Raw genomic sequence first — 15134 nt, 5'->3', positions numbered from 1 at the left:
AGGCGAGCTCTGAATATATATTTATATTTAATATTTACATTTACTTATGCACATGTACATATACATGTATGTATGTATAGATAAATCAAAATACACATTGGTAGGTAGAAACGTGATTTGGGAAGTTCATTAAGAGTATCAATGATAGTGCAAGGGGATTTTTAAAAAATGTATTTTCTAAAGTCTTCCTGATGTAGCATTTGTAGATACTTTTCTGTCTTAGTTGTATGAAAGAGGAAGTGGTCATAAGAAGAGCGTTTCTCACCCCTAATCTGTTGGTCATGTTTAGTAGGAGCATGCAAACATCTTAGAGAAGTGTATCTGTACAACACTACTGCAGTGGACAAGATGAAAGAGCCCTGTTTGGATCAAGTAGGAGGTAATAGTTGAAGCAGAGAAGTGAAGCCCTCAGTGGGGGGAAAAAATGCTTCCTAGACCTTGAATCTGTTCCTTACTTTCCAGAGTTCTGCCACCATGTGGTACTGGTGCCTCAAACTTAAACCCACTATCACATTGAGTAGAGTTCTTGTCTTGCTTAGGTCATCAGTTATTTGAATACTACTAAAGGGGTAAAACGACTCTATGGTATGTAAAAAGCAGAGTGTGGTTGAGACTTAGGAATGGGGAGATTTATAAAGAGAAAGCTTTATGAGTACCTACAAACTGAAATTGAATTTTGAACTAAATTTAACCCAAGCCTCTGGTGCAACATCGGTTTAGATTCAATAATGAAAATCAAACTTCAAGCTTCTTGACTCGTGTGTGTGTGTGTGTGGTATTAATATGTAAGTTTTTAGAGTTATACCAATTTATAAACTGTAGAGAATGTTTCAACCAAAAAAGTCTTTGAATTCACTCAGCTCTTGCATATATATTTTAAATCTTTAACACTCATGAATAAAATCATCAGAAAAAATTATATCAGTAATCTTTGACTGTTTTTAAAACCTTAGTATATCTCATCTTGCAGAGATAGTGTTATCATGAATATGATATTTAAAAAGATATATGGGGAATATGTGGTATGTAAGCATTATGTATATATTCACTTATAAATACATACATGCATACATACGTGGTGAGGAGGCAGAGACAGAGTGAGACAGATGTGTCTTCTGCTTCAACTGATTGTTTAAACATCCTCTGCTTTTATCACTGGTTGTAGAGGGAATATGAGCCATCCAAAAACAAAAACGTAACTAGGCCCTGTCATGCTTATTATCATGGTGGTGGTCAGGGGAAGATGGCATGGAAACAAAGGGCCAACCGCTGGATACAAGTAATGCTTCTACTTTGAATTCCCACTTAATATCATTTTTTAAAGTCATGAGCCATGAATGAGTGAACATTGCTACTTTACTCAATTATACTTCTATATATATATTTCTGTCAGTGCTGTGGCAAAAATGGATAACTTGAAAAATAAGTTGGTTCCCTCCCCTCCTGAGGTAGGGTTTCACTCTAGCCCAGGCTGACCTGGAACCCATTCTGTAGTTTCAGACTGGCCTTGAACTCACAGCGATCTTCCTATCTCTGCCTCCCAAGGGCTGGGATTAAAGGTTTACACCACCATGCCTGGCTCAAAATAAGTTTTCTTTTTTTGAAGATAAGAGTTTATTGCATAGATTTAGGAGGCATTTTCAGTAGTTCTTGTGAGGAATACTGAGGTTTCAGACTAGGAATGGTCTTGGACTTAGAGCAGAAACTGAATTTGAGGTGTGTTTGGTATCTCATTTTCACTTAATATTCAGCAAGTCACCATACCTTAAGTTCAGATTATTCACAGGTAAGTTGGCAATGATGCTGCCCCCACAAAGAGCTTTCTCTTTCCTAGCATATTTACCAATATTTGTTGTCAGTTTTCTTGATAATAGCCATTCTAACTGAGAAAAGATAGTACAACAATGTTGTTGTATTTGCATTTCCCAGACCACTAGGGTGGTTGAACATTTTCTTAAGTACTTGTTGGCCATTTGTGTTTCTTCTTTTGTGAACTGTCTGCTCAGTCATTAACCTGTTTGGTGATTGGCAATTTAATTTTTAGAATGTTTAATTTTACAGTTCTTTGTAAACTCCCTGACTGAAGTATAGGTGGCAAAGATTTTCTCCCATTTTTCAGGTTGTCTGGTAGCTTTGATAATGGTTTATTTTGCTGTGCAAAAACTTTTAATTTCATGTAGTCCAATTTGTTGATCCGTGGGGCTATTCTTTATGCTATTAGAATACTGTTTAGAAAGTTCTTGCCTATGTCTGTATCTTGGAGAGTGTTGTCTATTTTTTCATCTAGCACTTTCTGTGTTTCTGGTTTTAGATTGAGGTCCTTGATCTATTTTGACTTGATATTGCGTACATGGTGAGAGGTATGGGTTTAATTTCATTCCTTGGCAGTACTGTTTGTTGAATAAGCTGTCTTGTTCCACTAAATATTTTTGGCCCATTTGTCAAAGATCAGGTGGCCAGAGCACTGTGGCTTAACTTCTGGGTCTTAAATTCCATTCCATTGTTCTGTGTGTCTGTTTTGGTGCCAGTGTCATGCTCTCTTTAGTACTATTACCCTGAAGGATAACTTGAGATTTGGGCATTGTGATACCATGTCGTCTTTTTCTTTTTTAAAAGTTGCATTTATTTATTTATTTATTTGAGAAAGAGGCAGAGAGAGAATGGGTGCATCAGGGCCTCCAGCCAGTGCAAACAAATTCCAGACACATGCACCACCTTGTGCATCTGACTGATGTGGCTCCTGAGGAGTTGAACCTGGGTCTTTTTGGCTTTGCAGGCAAGCACCTTAACTGCTAAGCCATCTCTCTAGCCCCTATAGGATCATTTTCTTTAGGATTGTTTTGGGTATTCCTGCTCTCTTGTGCTTCCATATGCTTTCCTGGAATAATTTTTCAAGTTCTGTGAGGGGTATTATTAGAATTTTGATAGGAATTACATTGAATCTCTAGATTACCTTTGGTAGGATAGCCATTTTGACAATGTTAAGTCTACCAATCCAAGAGCATGAGATATCTTTGGTGAGTCTTGAGTAACCCCACTAGTCACTATAAAAGTTTCTTTAACCAAAAGTAAAAGTAGCATTAATATATGGGTATAAACATAAGTATTTAGAGGGAAGTTCATGGACATCATATATCCGCTTAGTCAGACAATGTAATAGATTTCCCCCTAAGACTTATGACTTCCCAAGACACAGGCTTCTGAATCGATTTTCAGTACCAGACAGGAATTCCCCTTCCCCACCCCCAGGGGGGGCTCAAGTCCAATTAGTGATCAGTTTGTCTCCTCCATAGCAATCATAACACTGTGGGACCAGTTGGTACATTTGGACTACAGGGCCCTTTGATCCCACTCCTCCAATTACTCTCTCTCCTTCCTCTCCCCTCCCACTAAAATTGTCTTCTTCCCATCTAGTTCCTGTCCTCCTTTCATGCTCTGTGGGTTTTTTTAACTTACTGAGGTAAATTAGGGTTGCTTGCATGATCATGGGTGGGAGGCTATTTACTGGAGAATGGGCAGCCTAGCAGTGATTATACCACTGAAGGACATGACCCCTACCAATCATCAGTTGTTGCTAGCTACTCTAGGTGGTGGTGGGGGGGGTCTCGTGATCCCCTCCCCCATCCATGATGAAATATTGATAGGCTCAGTGTTGTTCAGAAACATCATCAGCTGTTGTTCATAAGAGTAATAGCGATGTCACATCCAGAAGATAACATATCAAGCCCCACCTTCCAATTCTCCTGCGTTTATATTTTTTCTGCCCTCTCTCCTGTGAGTATCCCTGAGCCTTGGAAGGAATGATTTAAAATGTCATGTTTAAGGCTGAGTGGACACTTACTGCTTGTTGCTGGTAACTTTGCCAGATATGCACCTCCGCATTAACCTCAGCCTTTACGTTACAAAAATAATAAATAATAATAATAATAATAATAGACCTGTGATAAAGGCGATGAGCACTACCAATCCATGGGCACAGTCATAAATATTTAGAAGGTAGTTTGATGTTTAGCATAACCACAGTAGTAGGTTCCCCCGTAGAGTCTAAGTCCCTAGACACAAATGGCCACATTGACAGTACCAGGCATGATTTCCCTCCTGGGGGCTAGGCCTTAAACCCAGAATGCAGTTGATTACTCCTATAACTTTCATGGCACTATTGTATCAGTAGGCATATCTTGCCTTACGGAGTGACTGTGAAATACACAGGTTCTACAGCAGGGCAGGACTGTTGATAGCTTTTCTGTGCCAATAACTTGCATAGCACCTTATGGCATAAAAAAAAAAAAAAGCTAGCCTACAGGGAGGAAGATTCCAGCTCAGTTACAACTCAGTTTCTTTATGTCCTGCAACCAAAGTCTATGAAGTTTTGGCAAAATGAACTTAACATGTAGTGCTGGTTGGTGACTAAGAATAATGGTACTAGTCAGCATTGCTTTAGGGGCCTCTGTAGCCTCCCAATCCAATTTATAGGGAGATATCTCACCTCTGGCACTGGAATTTTTCATTCATGCCATGTAGGCCTTTGTCCAAACACTTATTTTTAAAATTATATTTAAATTGGTTTTCTAAGGGTAGATATTCAAGATAGCAGTTTTGATAGGCTTATTCATATGTCCTTAGTTTGGTTCATCATCCTGCCATTCCCTTTTCTCTCTCATCTTCCTGTCCTCATCCTGTCTTAAGCCTTTCTCTGCACTATTAATTGTCCTCTTGACTTCTTTGTTTATATATTGGTAATTTTGTGGTATTTGATGTTTTCTTGGTCTTCATTTGCTTATTAACTGATCTCACATTGATCATTAACTTTCTCTAACATCTTGAATGTGTTTATACTTTAGTCCATAGTAGTTCTTCTGATATCCTCTGTAGAGCTGACTTGGTGGTCATAAATTTCTTTAGTTTCCTTTTTCATAAATATTTTTATTTCTCTATCTATTATGAGTGATAATTTTACTAGATATAACACTTTGGTTTGTCAGTTGTGGATTTTTTTAAATACTTGAAATACAACATCCCATACCCTCCTGGCTTTTAGAGTTTCCATTGAAAAATTGGGTGTTATTTTGGGCTGGAGAGATGGCTTAGCGGTTAAGCGCTTGCCTGTGAAGCCTAAGGACCCCAGTTCGAGGCTCAGTTCCCCAGGTCCCAAGTTAGCCAGATGCACAGGGGGGCGCACGCGTCTGGAGTTCGTTTGCAGAGGCTGGAAGCCCTGGCGCGCCCATTCTCTCTCTCTCCCTCTATCTGTCTTTCTCTCTGTGTCTGTCACTCTCAAATAAATAAATAAATAAATAAAAATTTTAAAAAATATTAAAAAAAATATTTTAGAAAAATTGGGTGTTACTCTGATGGGCCTGCTTTGTGTATGACTTACTGCTTCTTACAGCTTCCCTCCTTTGTTCTGTGGATCTGATGTGTATATGATTTTTTTTTCTTTCTTTCTTTTTTTTTTGATTTTTCAAGGTAGGGTTTCACTCCAACCCAGGCTGACCTGGAATTCACTATGTAGTCTCAGGGTGGCCTTGAACTCACAGTGATCCTCCTACCTCTGCCTCCTGAGTGCTGGGATTAAAGGCGTGCACCACCACAGCTGGCTGTACCTGATGTCTTAGCTATGACATAACATGGGGAGTTCCTTTTCTGTTCTTTCTGCTTGGTGTTCTGTAAATACCTCATACCTAGATGAGTACCTCTTTTTCAGAGTTGGAAAATTTTCTTGAAAATATTTTCTGCTTGTGTTCTCTTTGAATTCATTCAGGTATCTATTGAGTTCTTTTGGTTGCTTGTTAGTGTTCTCTTGTATTTCATTCAGGTGATTATTTATGTCCTCTTTAAGTTCTTTATATGTGTTTATTATAATCATGCTTTTGAATTCTTTGTCTAGAATTTCCTCTGAGTCATTCTCTTAGGAGGCCTCTACTATGGGAATGGTCATTCTTGGCAGGAATATATTGCCTTGATGTGTGTGTGTGTGTGTGTGTGTGTGTGTTGCCTGTTTTGTGTTGGGATTTGCCCATCTGGGGATAAAATTGAGAAAGTTAGACTCACACATTGCAGGTTGGAGACTGGCAGGCTTAGTGTGAAAGTGTCTGTGGAGTCAAGTGTGTCAGTGGTAAAGATGCCATAGGTAGAGGGGCATGTGGATAAGGAGGGTGTGGACTTACGTGTGGCACGGGCAGGAGGTAAGTGAAAGGTGTGCAGAGTGGGAGGTGCGTGAAGTGTGCTGGGCATGCGGCTTGGGGAGGGACATGTGGAGCAGAATGATGCAGGCTCCCATGTGGAGGCAGTCCAGTGGTAGCAGGGAACACCAGGGCTATTGGGGGAGGGACACACAGAGGAGGGTGCCCACAGAACAGTAGACTCACCTTGCTGATGAATTTTAAAATGACAATTTTTATTTATTTATTCGGTTTTTCGAGGTAGGATCTTACTATAGTTCAGGCTGACCTGGAATTCACTATGGAGTCTCAGGGTAGCCTCCAACTTATAGCGATCCTCCTACCTCTACCTTCTGAGTTCTGGGGTTAAAGCTGTGTGCCACCATGCCCAGCTTGGTTTTATTTTTTTATTATTATTATTTTTTGTTCATTTTTATTTATTTATTTGAAAGTGACAGAGAGAGAGGGAGAGAAAGAGACAGATAGGGAATGGGTACGCCAGGGCTTCCAGCCACTGAAAATGAACTCCAGACGCGTGCACCCCTTGTGCATCTGGCTAATGTGGGTCCTGGGGAAACAAGCCTCGAACCAGGGTCCTTAGGCTTCACAGGCAAACGCTTAACCACTAAGCCATCTCTCCAGCCCTTGGTTTTATTTTTTTATCATATTTGTTTTTGGCATTAAAAATACTTTCTTGGGTTGGATGTGGTGGTGCACACCTTTAATCCCAGCACTTGGGAGGCAGAGGTAGGAGGATTGCTGTGAATTCAAGGCCACCCTGAGACTACATAGTGAATTCCAGGTCAGCCTGAGCTACAGCGAGATCCTACTTTAAAAAAAAAAAATAAAAAACTCTCTTGGGCCTGAAGAGATGGCTCAGCCATTAAGGTGCTTTCCTACAAATACTATCAACCCAGGTTTGATTCCCCGGGACCCATGTAAAGCTGGCTGCAGAAGGTGGCACATGCATCTGAAATTCATTTGTAGTGACTAAAGGCCCGCACATGTCCATTCTCTTTCTTTATTGCTCTCTCTTTCCCTCTCTCTCAAATAAATAAATAAAATATAAAAATACTTTCTTATTATGTGCTCCTTGTTTTTTAAAATTTTATTAACTTGTCTTTATTATTTACATTTTTTACTAAAATTTCTATTCTATTACTATTCTAGTCTGTTCTATTTCTAGTCTCTTTCTAATCTACCACTGTTTACATGTTAATGTTTTGAAGATACAATTGTAGTTTTGGCTTTCCATTAGCTCCCAGAATGAAACCAAGCTTAGACTTCAGAAAAATGAGAAATGCAAACTGATTCTAATTCTTTCTTTTTCCAAACCTTAAATGCTATGAGAAAACCTGAAAGCTCATACTATTATTGATTTTTCTCCCCATTATTGTTGATAATTTCATTTTATTTACCTTTGCTTTTCAAACAATTAATTTGTCTTTCCAGCTAATCTATTTTCATGCTACATTGGTAAATGTTATTCAATTTCTTTGAGCAGTTGTTTTACGTGTTTGGTTCCTGTGTCTGGAGTTGTGTCGTTTTATCTGCTGTCCTCACATAGGAAAAGGTTTTTTTTTTTTTGGTTTTTCGAGGTAGGGTCTCACTCTGGTCCAGGCTGATCTGGAATTAACTCTGTCATCTCAGGGTGGCCTTGAACTCATGGCAATCCTCCTACCTCTGCCTCCCGAGTGCTGGGATTAAAGGCGTGCGCCACCACGCCCGGCTTTGGAAAAGTATTTTCCTGAAAACTTCACAATACTATTTGCAGCTACATTTTTATAGCACACTTTTTAAAAAAAGTTTTACTTTTGGTTTATTTGTTTATTTGGGGGAGAGAAAGAGACAGATGGAGGGAGAGTGAAAGGTATGCCAGGACCTTCAGCTGCTGCAGACAAACTCCAGATACATGTGCCACCTTGTGTATCTGGCTTATGTGGTTCCTGGGGAATCAGACCTGGGTCTTTTGGCTTTGCAGGCAATCGCCTTAACGGCTAAACCGTCTCTCCAGTCCCTCATAAGACACTTTTTTTTTCTTTTTTGGTTTTTCGAGGTAGGGTCTTACTCTAGCTCAGGCTGACCTGGAATTCACTATGGAGTCTCAGGGTGGCCTCGAACTCATGGCAATCCTCCGACCTCTGCCTCCCAAGTGCTGGGATTAAAGGTGTGCACCACCACACCCAGGATAAAACACTTTTTGATAACAAAAAAGGTTTGATTATATACATTTTTAGAGTATTCTTGGGGAACATCAAAAGAGATTAGAGATGCTAAACCCACCCCAAACCAGTATTTTGTGCCTTCATGACTCTGTAGGCCCCATTCTGTAGGCCACTGAAGGCAAGTTCAGATTCATTGTAACATCTGCTTGCTCTTCAGAAATTCAGTAGATTGAGTGGGGTCAGGAGGAACTTGTAAGATAATGGCATTCTGATGGGAAGATTTACCTCACCACAACTTAGTTCCCCAAACTTGAAAGGAGGTGGTAGGTGCAGATGAGGAAGGGAAGATTAGAAGAACTGAGAATTCCCAAGTTAGCCTATGGCAGTCATCCATTATCAGTTGTTAGTGCCTCAGTTCTGCTCAGTATCTATTCTGTCCATTTTCCCCCTTGTATACAGGCTATGAGCACTCTCCTGGGACTTATCCTGTTGGGTGAAAGTTTGGTCCTGTATTAGAGGCTTCAGCAGGGCAAGAAATTGCTCTCTTGGTGGCTCCCTTGTCTCTAGCCACAGGGTAAAGTAAGACTGATGGAGGCCAGTCAAACATGTTTCCTTCTTTGAACAGTGGAAAGAGCCTAGTCTTTAGGGCATTTTTCTTTGAAATCTTACGAATATTCCTTACCTCTTTGGTGCATTTGCTACCACAAATATAGCTAATTATCTCTTCACTGGGCGTTTAGTTCTGAGAAGTGAACATTCAAGGACAACAGAATCATTTGCTCCCTGTATATAATCCTTGAAATCCGTTATTTCATTGCTATGCAGACTGTGGTCTTGCCCAGGCTCTCACAGTTTGTTAGTGAAAAAACTGGCACTGGACGACCATCCTCTTCTACATTCTTCCCTCTCCAGTACTCTGTTGCTTTATTTCATCACACTCCTTGTTTAATATCACCATAAAGTTGAAGTTGGACCATTTTACCTGTAAGAAAAGTGTTACCAAATACCCAAAGTTTAGTGTTGTATTCACATGTTGTAGTTAGGAACATTAATAACTCATGAAGCATAAATATAAAATTTTTAGTTATTAGTAAAAAGCACTTTGGTATACAGCTGATGAATACTCCTTTATATTTTATTTATTTGCAGGCAGAGAGAATGAGGGGGCATGGGCACACTAGGGCCTCTAGCCACTGCAAACAGCCTACAGATGCACGCACCACTTTGTGCATCTGGCTTTGCGTAGGTACTGGGGAATCGAACCCAGGTTGTTAGGCTTGTCACACAAATGCCTTTAGCCACGAGCAATCTCTCCAGCCCAAGAATTTTCTTTTAAATTTATACTTATAAAGGCTTTTTTTTTTTTTTTTGCTAAGTTCATAGTGTATATTAGAGGAAATACGTGATTGATTTTATTTTTGCAGCAAGAAGTTTAAGAAAAGTGGGCACTTAATTGTACTCTCTTTGGCATTCAGGTATGTGAGGCTCTGGAAGCTATTACATGTCTATGATGTTTAATTTTATTACTTTAATGGAAAAGGATGTGTAAAAAGCAAGACAGAATAAAAACATTTCCACTGTCAGTATGTTGCTAAATACCTCATCTACCCACATTTTATGTAATTAATTCATCTCGCAAAATTGGTTTAAAGTGTACATTAAAAATTACAAGTGAATGGTATTTGCCTAGTTCTAATAGTAGCATGTTAATGTCATTTCTATCTATAAAACTAAAAATAATGATGTATGTATTTTAAAATTCTGTAATTATAAGTGTTCTATTAAAATGCCTTACACATGTAAAATTACTCCAGAAACACTTTACTTAGGCTTATCCACTATTTGGTGACTCAGGTTTGCACATGTAATTGCTTCCTTTAAGATTAATAATATTTTAATTTGATTTTCTATTGTAAAAATGTACCTTAGTATTTAATAATTTCATCTTCATATATTACTGCAAATGCTGCATTTAATTTATATGGAGTGTATTAAGATTATGTAAGAGAAGGGCTTATGAGGCAATTAAGAGTCCAATCATGTGAATATGTAATTTGTTAGCTTTTAAAAGTTATTATTTTATTATTCATTTGTGGAGGTATGCTCATGTGTGTGTAAGTATAGGCACACATCTGCCGTGGCACACACGTGGTGGTTAGAGGGCATCTGTCGGGTCAGCCCTTCCCTGTCCACTTGATTTGAATTAGAGCTTCTCTGGCTTCTTGCTCTGCTGCTGTTCTTTGCTGTACTAATCAAAAGATTCTGGTAAATTTTCCTGTCCTCATGTTCCATCTAGCCATTAGCATAATTTGAGATTATAAAAGCCTGCCACAACTTCCAGCTTTTATTTTATTATGTTTTATTTATTTGTGGGAGAGAGAGAGAAAGAGAGAATGGGCACGCCAGAACCTCCAGCCACTGCAAACAAAGTCCAGATGCATGTGCCACCATGTGCATCTGGCTTACATGGGCTCTGGGGAATCAAACCTGGGTCCTTAGGCTTCTCAGGCAAGTGCCTTAACCACTAAGCCATCTCTGCAGCCAGCTTCCAGAGTTTTTTTTTTTTTTAAGTGGGGACTGGGGACTAAGCTCTGGTACTTCAGCTGAAGGAGCAGGCACGTTAGCCACTGAGCCTCTTCCTCAGCCCTAGAATGGAATTTTTCCTTATGTGCCCTTCACATGAGGACCCATGAATATGTCATCATGCCCTTGTTAAAAAAAAAAAAAAACTCTCAAAAAAATAAAACTCTCACTTGAGGGCTGGAGAGATAGCTTAGTGGTTAAGAACTTGCCTGTGAAGCTTAAGGACCCTGGTTCGAGGTTCAATTCCCCAGGACCCACGTTAGCCAGATGCACAAGGGACACACGTGTCTGGAGTTTGTATGCAGTGGCTGGAAGCCCTGGCATGCCCTTTCTCTCTCCCTTTCTATCTGCCTCTTTCTCTCTGTCTGTCACTCTCAAATAAATAAATAAAAATTAAAATAAAACTCTCAGGAAGATTCTTATGACCAAAGGAGTTTTTTTATATTTAATTTTATTTGCAAGGAGAGAGACAGAGAGGAACGGAGAGAAAGAGAAAGAATGAGTACATTAGGGCCTTTAGCCAGTGCAAACAAACTCCAGACACATATGCCACTTTGTGTAATCTGGCTTTCCGTGGATACTGGGGAATCAAACTCAAATTGTTAGGGTTTGCAGGTAAGCGCCTTAACTGCTAAGCCATCTCTCCAGCCCCAAAATAGTCTTTTAAAAAAATTGGGGGGCTGGACAGGTTTCTCAGTGGTTAGGGTCCTTGCCTGAAAAGTCTAACAACCTGGTTTGATTCCCCAGTACCCACATAAACCACATGCACAAAAGCATGCATCTATTGTTTGCTTGCAGTGGCTGGAGGCCCTGGTGCACCCATTCTCTCTCTCACTCTCTCTCTCTTTTTCTTTCTCTATCTCTCAAATAAAAAAATACATTAAAATATTTAAAAATATTTTTATGTATTTATTAACAAATAGAAGAGACAGTTAGTATGGACACACCAGGGCCTCTTGCTGCTAAAAACAAACTTCAGACATAAGCGCCACTTTGTGCATCTGGCTTTACATAGGTACTGGGGAATCAAACTTGAGCAATCAGACTTTGCAAGCAAGTGTCTTTAACCACTGAACCACCTTCTCAGCCCTAAAGTAGATTTTTAAGGACATGCTACTCATTCTTTCCCTTCTTTTTATTATTAAATTCTTACAATTATTCATATCAATGACATTGTAATTGTTATGAGAAATTGGTAAAAACTCCTTAGAAATTCTTAAAATTTAAGACCTTAACCACAGAATCTTGCGTTTTTACCCCAGGCTTAGTATTATAGCTGTATAAGCATTAAGCTGAGGTACCTTCTGTGGAAGAACATGAGAACTTTGTAATGCATGATGGGGATTTTATCCACTAACAACTATTGGTGGGGTGGGGTGGGGTGAAGACTGAGTAAGCTTTTTTTTTTTTTTTTGAGATTCTAAGGCAATATAGTTCTTTCTTCCACTGAAGAGTTTAACCCTAAATAAGGACAATTGTTTGTTTTGGCATCTGTCATTGGCCTTAGTGTCTAACAATGGTGATGAACTACTCATTATCTTTCTTTGTTTACTTCAGAATCTTGGCAGTTTTGCTGGTCTTTGTGGATGTGTCTCTCCTGATTATAGAACTACTTGTCACTGGCCACATGATGAACAGTCCTTTAGAATTTTGTTCCATTTCTTTAGTTATTGCTTTATTTTTCCTCGTGGATGTTCTTTTACGATTCCATAACCATGGGTAAGTTTGATTATTTTTTAAGCATAAAACCATTTTGTCCTATAATTTTTTATCTTTAAATTTTTATTAACATTTTCCATGATTATAAAAAAATATCCCATGGTAATTCCCTCCCTCATGGTCCTATAATTTTTTATAAGAAGTATCCTAAATAATTAGCAGGTCAGCTCAACCAAAAGGGTCTCTCTTCATCAAAATACTTCTGAAGGCATGCCTGCAGAGAAACAGTAATCCAAAGCCAATTTTTTCCAGATTGGTTTTAACAGTGGTGGTGTTGTACCTACACCCCAGTCTCTAACAGCGCCCCCCAGATACCCTCAGTTAATAAAATAAAGTTGAAAGGGGTTCCAGGGGAAGCTAGACAGCCAATGTGTCTTCATGGACTTTAATGAAAGGCACGTGTATGTGAGGCACAGATACTAACACCTGCTGAAGACTTGACTTCCAAGTAAGATTTGATATAACATCCACAGAAGATGATAGATCATGAAGACCTGATTTCTCATGAAAATGGAAACTAAGTACAGAAGAGATGTGAGATGCAGTCTTCCCATCAGTGAGACTTTTAGCAAGACAACAGATGATTTTCTCTACTTTCTGGTTTTCTGTTGAGGTGTGTGATGAATTAAATGTTGGGGTGGGGCTGCAGTGGAAATTAGCATCTTTTTTTTTTCTAGAGCACCTCAAGAGGAAGTTTGTCTCAAGGTTTTTGTTGTTTTGTTTTGTTTTGTTTTGTTTTGTCTCATGCCTTTAAGCTAAGGACAGTTGTTCACTGTCAAGTTGCTAAGACTAATAGAAGCTCTCCCTCAAAAACCAGTATTGGGGAGGAAGCAGAAGTAAAGGGAAGTCTGCCTTTGCCCTGGGCAGGCCGCACCAGCTCATGTGAGTCCCAGTGTGGGTGCAAGGCCAGATCACAAGTTTAAAATAGTGGACCCATCTCCTTCTTATAAGCTCTTATAATTCTCACAGTCCCAGTTCCTCTATGATTGAAATATTCCATTTCTTTTGCCTAGTAGTACCACATACCACCCTACATTTCTTCTCCTACATAACTTGCTTTTCACCCAATGGATTGGTCATCTCTTTTACTTGCTAAGTGTGGATTGCCATTTTGATGCCTTTTTTCATAGAAAGGTAGATATATAGAGTGGAAGAATATAAATTTGCTATTTTAAAACTTTCCACTAATATTACTTACGTCCTTTGATGTAGCCTAGACAATTCATTTAAAATCATCCATTAAAGTAGAATTATTTCTGTTTTATTATTTATTTGTGTGCATATGTGTATGTGGTGGTTTGAGTTAGGTGTCTCTCATAAATTCATGTGTTCTGAATGCTAGGTCCCCTGCTGGTGGCAATTTTGGAACTGGAGCCTCCTGGAGGAGATGTGTTGTTGGGGGTGGTCTTATGGGTGTTACAGCCAGCTCCGCTTGCCAGTGTTTGGCACACTCTCCTGCTGCTGTTGTCCACCTGATGCTGACCAGGAGGTGATGTCTGGCCTCTGTTCATGTAATATTTTGCCCTGCCATCATGGAATTTCCCCTTGAGTCTGTAAGCCCAAATAAACCCTTTCCTCCTATAAACTGCTTTTGGTTGAGTGCTTTGTGCCAGCAGTGTGAAGGTGACTATAACAGTAAAACTGCTACCAGAGAATGGGGTCATTGCTGCTAGAAACCTGACTGTGTGGCTTTTGTTCTTTTGGAACTGGTTTGTGGGAGAAATGTGGAAGGATTTGAAACATTGGCCTAAGAGATGCCTTACAGTGCTGTAAGTATGGCTTGATGGACTATTCTGGTCAGAGTTGAAAGACTGAAGGTAGTAAGAACTATGGACTGTGAGGTTTGGCCTATGAAGGCAAGAACTTTGTTGGAACTGGTCTAAAAGCAGTTTGTGTGAGAGTCGTGCTTCATTTTGCCTACCTGTATCGTGAGACATTGTGCAGGGTTACATTGTGTAAAAATTTTCTGGTGTGAGCAAAAGGATATGGCATAGAGAGAAATTTTCAGACCGGAAACAGTGCCTATTCAGCTCCAGTTGTTTGCGAGATCGCCACCATTGAGACTGGGCCAGCTCTTCTGCACTGGGACAGCAAAAAGAATGCACACTGTTTTGAAAATAAGAGGCTGAATGCTCAAGGAACATCCTACTTTTCAAAGTCAGCCTCATTTCCCCCTGGGTTAACAATTTTGTAGCTCACCTGGTAATATGGAGTATAACAAATGCAGGAAAGACAGGATCATCGAATGTGAAGTGTGGAAATGGCCGTGGGCAGTGTAGAGTGGGCTTGTTGAAAGCCCTGTATGGAGGCCCGGTGGAGCTGTGAGGATGAACCATGGGTTGCAGTGGAGACCCAGTGGAGATGCTAAGACTATGGGATGGCTGCCAAGGAGAGCTGCTGATTTGGGATTGTTTGCCAGCCATGAGCAGCCTAGCTGGAGGAATGAAATTGGACTGATTAGAGATACCAGACTTGGAACTATGGAACTTGATGTTTTAACCCTGTTTGT

General features: G+C 39.7%; 1 protein-coding gene across 1 annotated transcript in view; it reads left to right on the top strand.

Moving 5' to 3' along the window:
- The window catches only part of LOC101596132 (phosphatidylinositol 3,4,5-trisphosphate 3-phosphatase TPTE2-like), a 73734-nt gene that overhangs the window by 22208 nt on the left and 36392 nt on the right, over positions 1 to 15134 (top strand). The window contains exons 3-4 of the mRNA XM_045155535.1: positions 9748 to 9798; positions 12464 to 12625. Of these exons, the coding sequence (XP_045011470.1) occupies positions 9748 to 9798; positions 12464 to 12625 (213 nt within the window). The remainder of the gene's footprint in view (positions 1 to 9747; positions 9799 to 12463; positions 12626 to 15134) is intronic.

Source organism: Jaculus jaculus, chromosome 7 (assembly GCF_020740685.1).
Source record: "Jaculus jaculus isolate mJacJac1 chromosome 7, mJacJac1.mat.Y.cur, whole genome shotgun sequence".
Lineage (NCBI taxonomy): Eukaryota > Metazoa > Chordata > Mammalia > Rodentia > Dipodidae > Jaculus > Jaculus jaculus.
Note: the sequence above shows the minus strand (reverse complement) of the source record. Positions and strands in the feature narration are given on the sequence as shown.